The sequence below is a fragment of the Doryrhamphus excisus genome, chromosome 11 (assembly GCF_030265055.1).
Source record: "Doryrhamphus excisus isolate RoL2022-K1 chromosome 11, RoL_Dexc_1.0, whole genome shotgun sequence".
In the NCBI taxonomy this organism is placed as follows: domain Eukaryota; kingdom Metazoa; phylum Chordata; class Actinopteri; order Syngnathiformes; family Syngnathidae; genus Doryrhamphus; species Doryrhamphus excisus.
This window is the reverse complement of record NC_080476.1, coordinates 1,158,785-1,174,487: the sequence shown is the minus strand read 5'-3', so window position 1 is coordinate 1,174,487 and position 15,703 is coordinate 1,158,785. Positions and strand designations below refer to the sequence as shown.

At 42.4% G+C, this 15,703-nt stretch overlaps 1 protein-coding gene across 2 annotated transcripts in view; it reads right to left on the bottom strand.

The window, feature by feature from the left end:
- The window catches only part of LOC131138492 (cytosolic carboxypeptidase 4), a 140,076-nt gene that overhangs the window by 41,954 nt on the left and 82,419 nt on the right, over positions 1-15,703 (bottom strand). For both annotated transcript variants that reach the window (XM_058087448.1, XM_058087449.1), the window contains 2 exons: positions 13,823-14,003; positions 1,614-1,743 (listed from right to left, as the gene is read on the bottom strand). In XM_058087448.1, the coding sequence (XP_057943431.1) occupies positions 1,614-1,743; positions 13,823-14,003 (311 nt within the window). The remainder of the gene's footprint in view (positions 1-1,613; positions 1,744-13,822; positions 14,004-15,703) is intronic.

The following is a 15,703-nucleotide window of genomic DNA, read 5'->3' as shown; positions in this document are numbered from 1 at the left end:
ATGGCATAAAGGAAGTTGCATATTTTAACGTGATTCCCCAAATTAAAAGGTAGCTAAGGTAGCTAGTTAGCTAGCTAGGTCAGGCTGATTATCGTTTGCAATGTTATTTCTTTACTTACCGAAAGAGCCATCCTGCATCTGACATACCCTCCACTTGTAACCTGGACCCGACTGGCACAATGACTTTGTTGTCCAGACAGTGTTGGCGTTGTCCGCATCTTCCATGTCCATTCTCGTTAGTCTCGAAGCAATAAGACTCACATGCACAGCGAAGGGATGTTTTAGACAAATTCCTCTTCGCCTTCAAAATAAAAGCTGTTAATCGAAATCGAATATATAGCGCATTATAAACCATACTTTCAAAAACAGGAAGTTTGAGAGGATGGAGGGGAAAAGGGTCTTTTGAATCGATCTCCCACCCAAATTCAAATCGCGAAACAAATTTACAACACTTATTTTTGAAGGGAGATCAGTGATTAAATACAGAAAAAAACTTCTAGTGAGAAAAGCAGTGTGCAGCAAATGTCACCAAAAGAAGAAAGTGAGCAGCATCCCTGGCCCAAGGCATAAGCGAACTAAGCACCTGCTTTGGGCCCATGAATGTTAGTAAGCGCATAATAACAACTTTATTAACCCTGTTCCCACTTTAGATCCAGAAGCTACAAAGCAGCATTGCATATATAAGTGCATAATACAAGGATTTATAAAGTGTTAAAAAGGCTATTGGCCACACATTATTAATGTCAATAACAATGTCATTCTGTCATCTAGATTAGTAATTAATCCCGTAATAAACATTCATTGAGGGCTTATTAAAATATAGTTACTGCTTATATAGCCCTATAAATGCTAAAAAGCATTTAATAGTAAGTCGTATTCATAAAGTAAGACTCTTATTAATTTTATTAGATTAGTAATTAATCCTGTAATAAACCTCATTAAAGGCTTATTCAAATATAATTACTGCTTATATAGCCATATAAATGCTAATAAGCATTTAATAATAAATCTTATTAATATAATAAGACTCTTATTCATTTTAATTACTACTTATTAAGGCTTATGACAAGCACCTTAATATTATAAGCGTTACCGTTAATGGATCTGAAATTGATGTGACATGATTTACTAAGCTTAAAAATATGGCCAGCCTACATGCCCACCTTGTCTAAAACTGAAATAAAGTACAGCTTGGAGAAAGTGTGACACAAGGTGTCAAGTAACTGCTTGTTTAGACAAATTCACAATTGCTTTAACAGGGGTTGCCAACCTGTTGATTGCGGTCAGCTAGTCTTAACCAGTTGATAGCTGTTGTGAATGGCACCTTGCAGAGTAGCAGGGCCCATTTGAGGACCAATGGCACATTAAAGCCATCTGGGCGTCTGCTGTTGACATGTGGGTACGGTATATGTGTATGTTCGTCTTGGTTTATCATAAAAGATATCAGACATTATATCAATGTCAAATCAGCCATCTGGATGAAAACCTGAACTGTGTATTAATAAAGCCCATCTAACATTTGGTGTGGATAAAGTACTGCAATGAATTTACATAAATCACATCTATACATAAATCTTGCCAATCTTCACACACTAAGAAAATATTAATCTTACTAGGGGAGTTCGTCCAATACTGTTGAGGTAGTAAAGCAAGCCTTTGGTATGGTAGATGGTTGGGCAGAGCACAGGGTCTGGTTTACACCACTGACGATTCAGGTCTTCTTTGTTCAGATCACAACGATTCCTGCAATGAAACAAATATTGCTAAATTAATTTGTCGACTTCTCAGTCTGCCCACCTGAAAAAGACTTCCAGAATCTGCACCTATTCCAGCTGTAGTTCCTTGGCTTTACAAAATTGTCTGTTTTAATTTATTCCACCCAAGGACCATCTCCAGGTACGCCCAGTCTGATGTAATTTGTCACACTACCCCAAACGCTCCTGGGGACTTCCGGACTACTGCCGAACCCCACTTTCTAATTTTGTCGGTATAAGAGTTGATAATAACTGAACAAACTCTTTGGAAAGTGACTTGAAAAGTGGTTAGGAGCTGCTGTTAGCTCACCCCTGACTTACCATATATGGACTCAAAGATTGGTCACCTGGGTCCGCGTTTATTGAGTGCAGACAATCTTGACACAACATCGGTAATGTAAATATTGTCATTAAATGTTTTTACTATACTATAATGTTTGACTATCCATGTTTAAAAAACACCAATTGTGGTGGAAAAGGCTTATAGCAACTCCAGACATCAGTGCATGAGCTTGTGATTTGCATGCATGCAGGTAAGATGCGCCCTGTATGCACACTCTATAATGCTACACAGATAACTGACACAAAATAAACACAGTTAGGACACTGATAAATTAATTTGTTACTTAAAGCTTGCACTTCTGACTCTTCAACATGACCATTGGAAAGGCATCAACAGTTTGGCAGAAAAAAGCTCTTTGAAACCGACCGTTCAGAGCCCCCTAAACTTCTTCCAAGGCTCACTTCCAAATGCGCAAACCTCACTATCTGAAACTTTGGCATAGCTTAACAAGATAATACAACATTCTAACAACAGCAAAGAAAGTCCCCTTTACATAAAATTAGGGCTGAATAAAAATTGTAATGAAATTAATTATGGTTTCTAATTAATTAATCTTGGTTAAATCCCCATTTGCCACGATAAGTGAAATATGCCAATTTCTGCTGTATTTTAACAACAGAAAGATAATACAATGATATACACTTTTTGTATTAACAAAAAATTTAAAACAAGATCAAGTATACCACACACGTCAGTATTCTCATTAATAGTAGCATGTGAATCACACTTAAACTGCATCATTGAGTCATGAGGGGTTGCATTCAAAGACACTATGTAGCTTTACTATTTGAGAAGCACTGATTTAGAACAAACATACACAAAAAAAAGAAGTTGTTGTGATTTTTAAAGTGATAATGAGGAAGTATGTTTCCCAGGACAATCTGACTACAGGTGTGTTTGTGAGTTGGACATAGATATTTGGTGTTGGAACTGCACTGCTGTTGATGTATTCAGGTCAGAATAAAGTTATTAAAAGAGCAGCAGACTGTTGGGACCCTATTGTGGCTCTGTCTGCAGAGAGACGTGGCTTGACATTATGTGCATGCATTAATGATGCAAAAAACCCTCAAATTAACATACTTAATTAGATCAATTAGATACCACTGTTAACAGTTTCTTTATCTATTGCTATTATCAACCAGGTTATTCCCAGCCAGACAAGGTCATGATCCCTGAGGATTTTAGTATTTACTTTCATCATATTTCTTTGTTGACTAGTTTTACGAGGCAATATTATTTTATTCCGATCGTTCCGTCAAGAGTGCATTCCTTTTATTCCATTCATCATTAAGGTGCAAAAAAGGGATCAGCATACTAAAAGTAACATTCAACATTTAGTTTATGCATTTAGCAGTCAGGATAAGGGAAGTCAAACAATAAATAATGTCTGTCCCATGCCTGAAAAACTCTAACAGGAAGTCGGCCATTTTGGTCATTGTTGACAAGGACGCATATGGGCGGCATGAACTCTGTCTTTGCTGCCGGAGTTTTTAAGTTTTTTAAAGTCTTTTTTGGTTACATTCCCGACCATTACTCGTGTCAGCACCTCAAATTACTTTGTTGAGAACCCTGTGGCAACTTGTGGTTGCCCTGTGGTCTTAATTCAAGTGAGGTCTGAACTCACCACATCAACGAACTGTAAGGAGTCTACAGCCATAGCTGGTGGCTAGCTAGCTGGTGGCTGCTTTTAGCCTCCATAACCTCCATAACATCTCTGAACCTTCGTGGGGCGGTAACATCGAGTGGTGAGAGACTATATTCGCTATAACAACGAACACTAAATATCGAAGACATAAAAGTCATAAAAGCAGGCTTATCAGGCTAACAACGGTCGGTGTTGACAAGGCGTTGCCTAACAACCGCAACTATGCGGAGATCCAAAGGGAAGGGTTCACCCCACGGACAAAATAGTGAACCTTCCAGCCCAAGTACCTTGGATCGAAGTGTACCTCGGAGCTCATGTAGCTCAGGCCAAAGCACTCCGGACACAATTATAGACACGGAGAAAGTCTTCAAAGATCCGCCGCCGATTCCCACTGAAGCGATCTCACCATGATGCCGCAGCCGCTAACGGAGAGTAGCATACTAGAGATGCTATCGAAGCTACTAAATAAGGTGGATTACTTAACCCGGAGGACGGATCACATGGATAAGAAATTACGACAAAACGATAATGAACTGCAAAAGGTGACTCTGAAGTTGGATAATAGTGACGGGGCTGAAGATCAAACCCAGGTCTTATGCCAGGGCAGTCAGGAACAGCGAGGAAGCAGACAAAATGGACGTTGCAACAAGTAGTGGATTTCCCAACATTAAAGAGGTAGATGTTGACATCGAATCCATCGACACTTGCATCCCACTATATAGCAGGGACAGAACCACACCCGTCATCATCGTCAAGTTCACTAACAGGAAATCCAAGACCGTGTACTAAAACAAGAAAAGAAGCTGAAAGGTACAATTGTCTACATGAATGACCACCTGACCAAACGCAATGCTGAAATTGTGAAGAAAGCACGTGACCTGAGAAAGCAGGGAAAGATTCAAGCTACTTAGAATGCCAACTGCAAAATTTTCATTAAGTTAAATGGAGGACCGGAAGCCAGTGTGCTCGTTGTCAAAAATATCGCAGATCTGGAACAATTCTAAGATTACTCTAACTTGAAAATGGAACGGCTCACCATTATGACACAAGAAGATCTGCAATTGGACACCTTCGGCTCTACAAATCACAAACAATTGGAATTGGAAAAGGACATAGATCCGGACACAATTTTTTTCACACATGAGTCGTTATTATACAGAAGAGCAATACAATTTAAATATTGGCGACAAGTTGTCAATCATACATATAAACTGCAGAAGCATGTATGCAAACTATGATAACATCAAACAATATTTGAATGTGTTCAAGGAACCTTTCAAAGTAATCGCAATCTCGGAAACCTGGCTGAACGAGGATAAAGGCACGGACTTTGAATTGAAAGGTTATGAGATGACCTGCATCAACAGGAACAACACGAGGAGTCGCCCTGTATGTGGACAAACAACTACATTACAAAGTGGTAAAGAATATGTCAGTTGCTATTGACAATATCCTAGAATGTATAACAATTGAAGTCTGTAAAGAAAAAAGCAAAAAGGTGTTCATAAGAACGCCACACTCAAGGATAGAAATGTTTGAAGATTGCATCAAAACAACCTTTTTCGATAACAATCAAAAAACAATTTTCATATGTGGAGACTTCAATATCGATCTGCTGAATCCACACAAGAACAAGGTAATTGATGATTTTATAGATACAATGTACAGCTTAAGTTTGTTTCCCCAAATCACCAGACCAAGTAGAATAACAGACCATTGTGCCACTCTAATCGACAATATATTCACCAATGATTTTGATAACAAAACCACTCGTGGCCTACAAATCAAAGACATCAGTGATCATCTTCCAGTGTTCACAATTTATAACCATCATTACAACAACAGACCAATGGAAACTACAAAGACTGTCCAAAGACTACGTTCAGAGGACAGAGTAAACGCTTTCAAGAAGGATCTAGAACAGGGGTCAGCAACCCGCGGCTCCAGAGCCGCATGTGGCTCTCCAGCCTCTTTGTTGCGGCTCCCTTTGCAATGCTTGAATATTTTTTAGCACCCGTGTGGTGAAAATGCACGTCTTTGTTATGAGTTTACAAAAATCCAACTTTGTGTGAGACCATGAATGCATCCTGACTGAGTTCTGACTGGTGACTGAATGAGCAGACAGGATGCTATCCAGTTCTCTCTGACAGGTTAACATGAAGGGAAATGAGTAATACTTTGAGTTATTAATTATTATTAATGAGTTATTTGACGATTCTAAAAAATAAATTAGAGCTCATTTAAAAACAAAAGTTTATCTCCAGTACTAGCAAGAGTACTCCAACTCGTCTTTTTTTTTCCCTCCAATGTTGTTTTAAACATACAACGTTTTGCGGCTCCAGGCTATTTTTCTTTAGTGGGCAAGTGGGTGAAATGGCTCTTTTCATAGTAAAGGTTGCCGACCCCTGATCTAGAAGAACAAAAATGGGAGTGAGTATACAGTGTCAAAGACGTGGATGAAGCATACAAATACTTTCAACATACTTATATGAAGCTGTACGATAAGAACTGTCCCTGGAGAGAAAAGTCAAAGAAGCAAAAGAAAAACAACCAGCCATGGATGACAAAAGTCCTTACTAATGCTTGCAAGAAGAAGAACACACTATGCAGATAATTCATCGTTGAAGAGACTAAAGAATCAGAAAGAACATATAAGACTTATAAAAATAAGTTGACTACAATCCTAAGAGCGTATAAGAAGGAATATTACAGGCAACTATTAGACAAGCACAAAAACAATATTAGAGCAACCTGGGGCATTCTAAATAGTATTATCAGGAAAAGTAATGCTATTAGAAGACAGACTACCCTAATTATTTCATGGTGGGAAACACCTATAATGATGATATGGATGAGAAAGTTGAAAAGTTCAATAACTACTTTGTCAATATTGGTCCCAAACTGGAAGAAGGGATTCCAAAACAAAGGACAAGGGAGGGTAGAAATGAAACAATAGAAAGGAATCCTAATTCTATGGTTCTGACAGATGTAACAAAAAAGGAAATCATCGACATTGTCAAAAATTGTAAAGCAAAAACATCAACTGATTGTAATGGAATAGAAATGGACACTATAAAAACGGTAGTCAACAAGATCGTAGAACTGTTTATGTACATCAGTAATTTAATTTTTTTTTTAATTTTAAAATTTTTCAGATAAACCTGAGGTGGAGATAACAGCACAGTGCACCCAGAGAACAACAAGTATAACGTTTTAACTGTAACTTGCTATCGATGCTTCTCTTTGTGTTTCCTGTTTTCCTGATTCGGTCTGACGTCTGTTACAATCAAAGACCAAGACCCGACCAAGACCCGACCATCGTCAAGTTACTGCGCTGGAAGGACAGAGACGCTATTTTGCAGAGTGCAAAGCGTCTAAAGGGTTCACAGATATACATTAACGAAGATTTCACGGATGCAGTTAAAAGGAAGCGGAGAGAGCTAATGCCAGAGATGAAAGCTGCAAGAGAGAGAGGTGATATTGCCTATTTGCGTTACGATAAACTAATTGTTCACCCGCCCACCAGTACACCAAAACCACGCATGTAATTATAAAATAGATATTACAAATTTGGTATGATGTTGCACTGCATTTAATATGACCTGTAACATAACGAATAATGCAAATTCTGAATCAGAACTTTCATTAAGGAGAATTGCTGAAACAAGTCACCTGAACTAACAGTGTTCTTATTATAATTTACAGAAGTTGAAAATGATATTGACCCTGATAACAATTTTTTTATGAGTGCTGTGAATAATTGCCAATATTATACAGAGGAACATTATAACAATAATGCAGATGATGTGGTTCTTATGGCTTCTTCGGGCTGCGACCTTCAGCGTTTACTGGGACGGTTTGCATCTGAGTGTGAAGCGTCTGGGATGAGACTCAGTACCTCCAAATCAGAGGCCATGGTTCTCAGTCGGAAAAGGGTGGAGTGCTCCCTCCGGGTTGGGAATGAGGTCCCGCCGCAGACGGAGGAGTTTAAGTATCTTGGGGTCTTGTTCACGAATGAGGGAAGGTGGGAGCGTGAGGTCGACAGACGGATCGGTGCAGCTTTGGCAGTAATGTGGTCGCTGTACCGGACCGTCGTGGTGAAAAGAGAGCTGAGCCAGAGGGCAAAGCTCTCACTTTACTGGTCGATCTATGTTCCCACCCTCACCTATGGTCATGAGCTTTGGGTCATGACCGAAAGAATGAGATGACGGATACAGGTGGCTGAAATGAGTTTCCTCCGTAGGGTAGCTGGACTCACCCTAAGAGAGGGTGAGGAGCTCAGCCATCCGGGAGGGGCTCAGAGTAGAGCCGCTTCTCCTTCACATCGAGAGGAGTCAGTTGAGGTGGCTCGGGCATCTTGTCCGGATGCCTCCCGGACGCCTCCCTGTTGAGGTGTTTGGGCATGCCCAGCCAGGAAAAGGCCCCGGGGCAGACCTAGGACACGCTGGAGGGACTATGTCTCACAGCTGGCCTGGGAACGCCTTGGTGTCCTCCCGGTGGAGCTGGAGGAGGTGGCCGGGGACCGGGAAGTCTGGGCTTCCCTACTAAGACTGCTGCCCCCGCGACCCGGACCCGGATAAGCGGAGGAAAATGGATGGATGGATGGATGGATGGAAATATATCTATAAGGTAAAGAATCATGACTGTAAGTTAATAGATATGAATCCAATGTTTCTTACACCTGTTGAAAAGGATATAATGGATATTGTTAAAGATTGTAAAAATAAAACATCAACAGATTGTAATGACATTGATATGAAGACTTTAAAAAGTGTAATTGAAGGCATTTCTAAGCCTTTAACATATATATGTTACTTATCATTACAAACTGGGCAATTTCCAAACAATATGAAAGTAGCACAAGTGATTCCTATATATAAACATAACTTTACTACCTATAGACCTGTCTCACGGCTGTCACAATTTGCAAAAATTTTAGAGAAAGCTTTCAATTCTATACTTGATAGCTTTATTGAGAAAAATCAAATACTTTCTGATGATCAATATGGCTTTAGGAATAATCATTCTACACCACATGCTCTTTTTGATATTACAGAAGAAATAACCAGCACAATATATAATAAGAAATATGCTATAGGGCTATTTATTGACCTGAGTAAGGCTTTTGACACAATAAATTACGATATATACAATAATCTAGAACGATATGGTATCAGAGGTGTAGCATTACAGTGGGTAAACAGTTACCTAAAAAACAGACAACAATATGTGAAAATGGGCGATGACCTGTCTAGATGTCTGGACATTGTATGTGGATTACCTCAAGGTTCAGTACTAGGTCCAAAATTATTTAATCTTTATATCAATGATATTTGTAAAACGTCTCAGAAGACAACATGTCCCACTTCCTGGGAAACTTGTTAAAGAGTTGTTCCCAATTTTAGCACTCTCGATGTTAAATATTATTAATCTATCACTTTCATCCGGCACTGTGCCTGCAGCTTTCAAGACTGCAGTGGTTTGACCCCTACTGAAGAAAAACAAGCCTTGACCCTGGGAGTATTTCTAACTATAGGCCGGTGTCTAACCTCCCATTTCTGTCCAAGATACTTGAAAGAATTGTAGTACAACAGCTCAATGATCACATGGCTTTGGGTGATCTTTTTGAACCTCTTCAGTCTGGTGTCAGGATGAACCATTCTGCTGAATCAGCCCTTGCAAAAGTGACTAATGATCTTCTTCTTTCTATGTACTGTGACACATCCACAATATTGTTATTACTTGATCTCAGTGCTGCCTTCGATACCGTCAATCACGCTATCCTACTGGAACGCCTTCAAACGTATAATGGTGTTCCTGGTCCGGTACGCTCTTGGTTTAGATCTTATCTTATCTTATCAATGAAGACATGAACCATGACACAATTACAGCCATACAGTTGCAGTAATTAAAATCTCACTGCTTGACATCATTATTATTATTATTACTAATAATAGCATACCAATAGCATATAGACATCAGGGATAAGATGGTAGATTGTGTAGAGAAGCACCCATGTGCTGTGAGTGTCCATATGGACTTCTGTGTATATATTCATATATGTGTGCGTGTAAATGTGCTTGTGTGGGTGAATGCGTGTGTGTGAATGTGTAATTGTCACTGAGAATGACAAAAGGAGAGAGACTGCCTTCTACCACCCAGTAAACCCTGCGCAGCCAGGTCAAGCCCCTCACCGCCAGAGATCCACTGGCCCCGTGGGTGCGGGCAAAGCCAGGGCCAACTCCCCAAGACCCGCCCCCGAAGCATCCCCCCGAAGAGACCAGCAAGAGGCCATGGAGGAGCAATCCCAACCAGCAACAGGGCGCCAGCAGGCCGGAGGAGAGCCACACCCCCGAGACCGGCGGGAGACCATACCCCACTAGGGCAGAAGGGCATCGAGGGCCACACACCTGCGGGCACTAGGGCGCCCCCGCCAACCGGAAGGGAGCCCTGTCCACGGCCGGAGGCGCCGCCCCCCCGCTTCCCACACACCCCCAGGAAGTGGAACCCGGCCCGCCCCAGGTAACCCCAGGCTTGACCACCGACAAAGGGCGGCCCCGGCCAGGACAGACGAGGCCCGGACCCACTGACCCATGGAGGACCTGGCGGCAGAGATGGAACGCCCTGCGCCAGACCGCCGCAAAGCCCACCCCCCGTATATCCGTATATATAGCTATACACACACACACACACATTTAGGTATTTAAAACAATAAATAGCACCCAAGACCCCCCTCGACCACGGCATCGGGGCTACAGCAGTGAGGCAGACAAAGGAGCGGGCGAGGGGGGGAGGCCCACACATGAGCAAGCGGAGGGGGCGTGCAGGCGAGAAGAAAGGCAGCTCATCCCCAGAGAGGAAGAGCCACAGCTCCAAGCCACAAGGAGGTCAAGCACCAGAGCCGAGGAATCAAGACCAGCGCTAGGCCACCAACAGACCTCACCATCCACCGGGAGGCCTGACCCCTCCCAAGCCCCCAGAAGCAGCAATCCCAAGCCACCACCGTAGACTTCAGGCCACCAGCAGCATGGAGACTGCCCGGAGACTGCTGAACGCCCCCTCAAGGGCACATTGGTGCCCACGACCCAGGACAGACCAAGGGAGGTAGCGCCTCCCCTAGGGCAAGCCCCGGCGTCAGCTGGTTCCAGCGGGACCCCCAGGAAGGCTAGGCAGACCAGACCAAAATATTCTGCAGCCCAGGGCACCCCGAACAAGCCGCCAAGCCCCAGGAGCCAGCAGACCAATCGCAGGAGTAGGCAGAAGGCTCTCCGGTCCAGCCCGCTACGCCTGTGTCTGTAATGATGGTATCGTATAGATTGTGCAATTAAAAATAGGCCTGCACCAAAGCGCTGACCTGTGTGTGGTGTATGTGTGTGTATGTATGATATGCAGTAATTAAAAAAATGGAGGGAAGCTGAACAATGGTGGGTCCCATGCCTGCCCAGATACCCCCCAGAGTGTCTAAGGTGCGGAATGGAAGGGTGACCAAGCCAGAGGAATGCCGAGGACAAAGGGGCATCCGCAAAGAAATCCCTCAAACCCGGCACAACCAGTTGCAGATCACCCCCCAAGGTCCTACATGTATGTATGTGAGGTAGTGCAGTGCAGCAGGGAGGACCGGGGCCCACCCCGCACTACCGACCAACCGAGCGGGGCAAGCGAGCCACCCGGAGCAAGCCGTGGGCCACAGGACCGGACACAAGCCCCACCCAGCCCATCGTGGCAACCAGTCCGGCCCGCCAACTGGTGGGGCCACCCCATGCAGGGGGCCCCACCAGAGATTGTCCCAGCTACGCCACCCCCAGACCACCAGGAGCCGCGGACAAACCACACACCCTGAGGCAGCTCCCACAACACATCCATCACCAGGGAGTGACACCACAGAGACCGCAGGAGAACAGGGACCTGCACGGGCCAGAGCACAACCACGGCCCCAGGGCACATGAGCCAAAAGTGCCAAGGCGGGACAGAGACACACACACCACACAGCAGAGCCCACGAGAAAAGCGACACCCCAACAGACGCAAAAAGTGAATGCCCCCCAGTCCCATCTTCCGCCCCAGCGCCGACCCGTCTCCACCACATCTCCCATCCGCCCACCGAGTAGGACACCCCGGAGGTGGGAAGACCGCCACAAGACCGGAGACAGAGGGGGCCAACCAGACACTGGCAAATAGCAGGGGAGCCACTGGCTCGCCTGTTTAAGGACACCACTCTGAGCTTTGATAAAAGCATCATTACCCAAAGTGACTCTGTGAAAAATCTGGGTGTGACAATATCACACCCAGATTCTTACCAGAATCTTTTCATAAGCACATTAAGAATGTTAATAAAACAGCATTTTTTCATCTTCACAACATCGGGAAGATATGGCCTATTCAATCCACTTCTGATGCAGAGACCCGAGTCCATGCATTTGTCACGTCTTACCTTGACTACTGTAATGTACTGCTTTCTGGTCTTCCGATGGCAAGTCCCAAAAGCCTGCAGTTAGTACAAAATGCAGCAGCACGGCTTCTTATAAGGACACATAAGTTTGACTATAATTCTTTAATACTAGCCAACTTGCACTGGCTCCCAGTTCATTTAAGATGTGACTCTAAAGGTTCTGCTTCTTGTTTACAAAATATTACATGGGTTGGCACCTTCCTATCTGGTTGACCTAATTGTACCCTATGCTCATGTTAGCCTCTCGACATCCATTGCAGCCTGGTCATCCTAGAAGGGGGATTCCCCCATCTGCGGTCCCTTCTCAAGGTTTCTTTTTCCCTAATGGGTTTTGAGTTTTTCCTTGCCTTGATGGTGGTTCAGATCAACGACAGGGATGTCGTCTATTGTCTATCATCTACTGTTATCTACTGTTGCCTGCTTGTTAGCCCTTTGAGGCTCTTTTGTGATTAAGGACTATATAAATAAACTTGACTTGACTTGGGAAAAAAACAAACTTGGAGTGGATGACAAAAACCTTGCAATTGCAGTGTGAAATATGCAAACTTGGTATTTCAAGAGGTGGGAAGGAAAAGGCTGCATTTAACATTGAACAGGACAGGACTCATGAGTAGCTCCACTGTTCTTGTTAATCACTTCAAAAATTGGTTTAGGCATGCTTGATGTGAGTGTTTCCAGGAAGCTATTGGGTACATTGCTCCAAGTGGTGAAGGTGGCTTCACGAATGCCATCAACTGTCTGGAACTGATGGCCATTTTTATAAACTTCCCTTGCCATCCATCCCCAAATGTCCTTGGTCAAGCAAGCATTGTAAACTGCAACGTTGTCCTACCACACAGACAATTTTTGTCATTGAAGGAGACAAGGTCTTTGAATTTTTTTTTTTTTTAAACCATTTTCCTGCAGATGCAGTCTGATGGTTATTTTGCTGCAGTCTGCACCAGTAAGGGGCCTTAATTTAGGTCGAGGACTGTCCTGTGTCCTGTGTCTCAGGATGTCTCGCATTCTCCGGCTCAGTGCAGGTATAATTTTTTGGGGTCTACCACTTGACTTTTTTGTTTCATAATGCTCACGATCTTTCCAAAAGGAGGTCCTGTAGCTGGACGATCCGACCACACTCACAAAGAGAAAGCTTCTTTAGCTTTAGCCATCAGGTGTGTGAATCCCTGACAGAAAATGAAAACTTTGAACAGATTTTGGTTTTGGTCTTAACTTTTTTATCAGGTGAAAAACAACATATTTCAGTTGATTTTATTTTATTTGTTTAATTACAAGTTCAATATTTTTTGTCTCACTCTCCCTTCTTGTTCTTCTTGCAACCTCAGTTCAAAACCTAGGCCCAAATGTGCAAAATGCATATTCTAGCAATTTTTCAACTGGTCTCACGATTTTGATCTGGTCTGTATGTATCCAGGCTAATTGCAATAAAGTAATAAAATGTACATCTATTTTGTTGTATTTTTTCCACCAATACAATCATCGTTGTTCTGTTTTCTTCGTCAAGCCACATAAACAAACCCACTTTTCAGCTCACAAGTCACAGCATGTCAGACTGATTTATCTACTATTTACTGTATTTGTCAAGTTAAGGTCAAGTTAACACAGTCTTCGTGCAACAGTCTTTCTACTCACATTCCATTAATGACTCCATCTGGGTTTAATATGGGGATGATCTTGAAGATAAAGGACTCTCTCAGTGCTGTGGCTACTGGATCACTACTGCATAAAAACTCTAGGGTGCCCTTCATTACCCAGCTAGCATTGGACTCGCCAGGATGGACACGACTTGTCAGCACAATACAGGGCCGATTACCTGGAGAGAGAAAAATCATCGTCATAGTTTTTGTTGAAATTATATATATATATATATATATCATATACCATGGTGAGATGTGACTTTGTAAAACAATATAACACGACACTTGAGACAGAGTATTAAAGCATTTAACATCGCGTAAGTTGAATCTCTGTGAAATAAAAAAAGATCGATGCAGCTGTTAATTCACAAATCCACCATTATCTAAATATTATTACAGTGTTTTAACGCTGTGTTAAGTTGCATTTATTTGAAATAAACAATGCAGCTGTTAATTCACATGTCCAGTGTTTTAACATAAACATGCAAGTGTTAACTCCCATGACCATCAATAATAAAAGCCACACAGCATCCCACGAGCCACGGCATGTTTTTTACATTGGAAAAATCTTGCGGCACACCACTAACCACTAGGGCTGGGTTAAACGATTATTTTTGTAATCTAGAAAATTGTTTTTTGATGCATGGCTTAATCTAATGATTCATTTTTAAATCTGATTTGATTCGATTTCGATTTGATTATCTCCCCATAATTTGACCTAGTATATAGCAATTAACGCTAATTTATCTCCATGAAAAAAAACACATTTCTTCTAATATATTTTTATTAACAAGTTAAAAAATGAATTGTATTGAACAATACAACAATAAAGTGCACAATGGAATCCTATAACAACAAAAATAATAAATTCAACTTTCAATGAATACAACTATCTATAAACTATAAAGAACACAATCTGAATCAAAATATAACATTAAACAAATTCCAGCAGCTGTGTTTGTGTTACTGTAAGAGCGCCCCTCTCCATTGTGTGTGCGTCTGCTCAGGCTTAGGCGTGTGTGTGTTTGAGTGGACACATGCTCTGTGTACGCGAGGCTTACGTGGTGTGGTTTGGATGAATTTGAGGTTAATCATTGCAAACAAGTGAAAAAACATACACAAAACATACGGTGTCTTCTCCACACAAGCATCTCCCGTGTGCTGGTGCATCGCGGTAGTGCTTTTATGGTACGCTATCTCCATTTTGCACCGAATTGTTACCTTTAAGTGTAAAGTACTCCCATACGTTTGACATCCTATCCATTGCGAGATCTTTTCTTCTCCCCCGACTCGCTGCTACTTGATGCCGCGGCGGCCGCCACCAGTTTTTGATTCTGAATGATGACTCATCAACGTGCAGTTCTTGCGTCGATGACATCCCAGCCCGACTAACCACCTCACGCGCATCACTAAGTCTATTGGAGGAACGAGGCAATCAGCTTTGGTGTCACTGATTTGTTTGTATGAGTGGCGGTCCAACATGTCTGAATGCCGAAGGCATTGTGGCCTCTATGATATAATAATTGTGAGCAGGCCATTGGGAGCAGACGTCGTGTCACAGTCCGTTTGTCTTCTTATATTACAATATTTGCTGGAGCAATAAACACTCTAAGACATCAATCAAAAAGATGAATGCATACATGGGATTTGAACCACCAACACATTTCCTTACCAACCAAGCCATGTCCCAGCAGTATAATTAGGGGAATGATTAAGTAATAGAAAATTTAGAATGATTTAAACTGTCTTAATTTCCATCCATCTATTTTTTGTACCGCTTATCCTCATTAGGGTCGCGGATATGCTGGAGCCTATCCCAGCTGTCTTTGGGCGAGAGGCGGGGTACACCCTGGACTCTGCATTTTCTGTCTTGTCA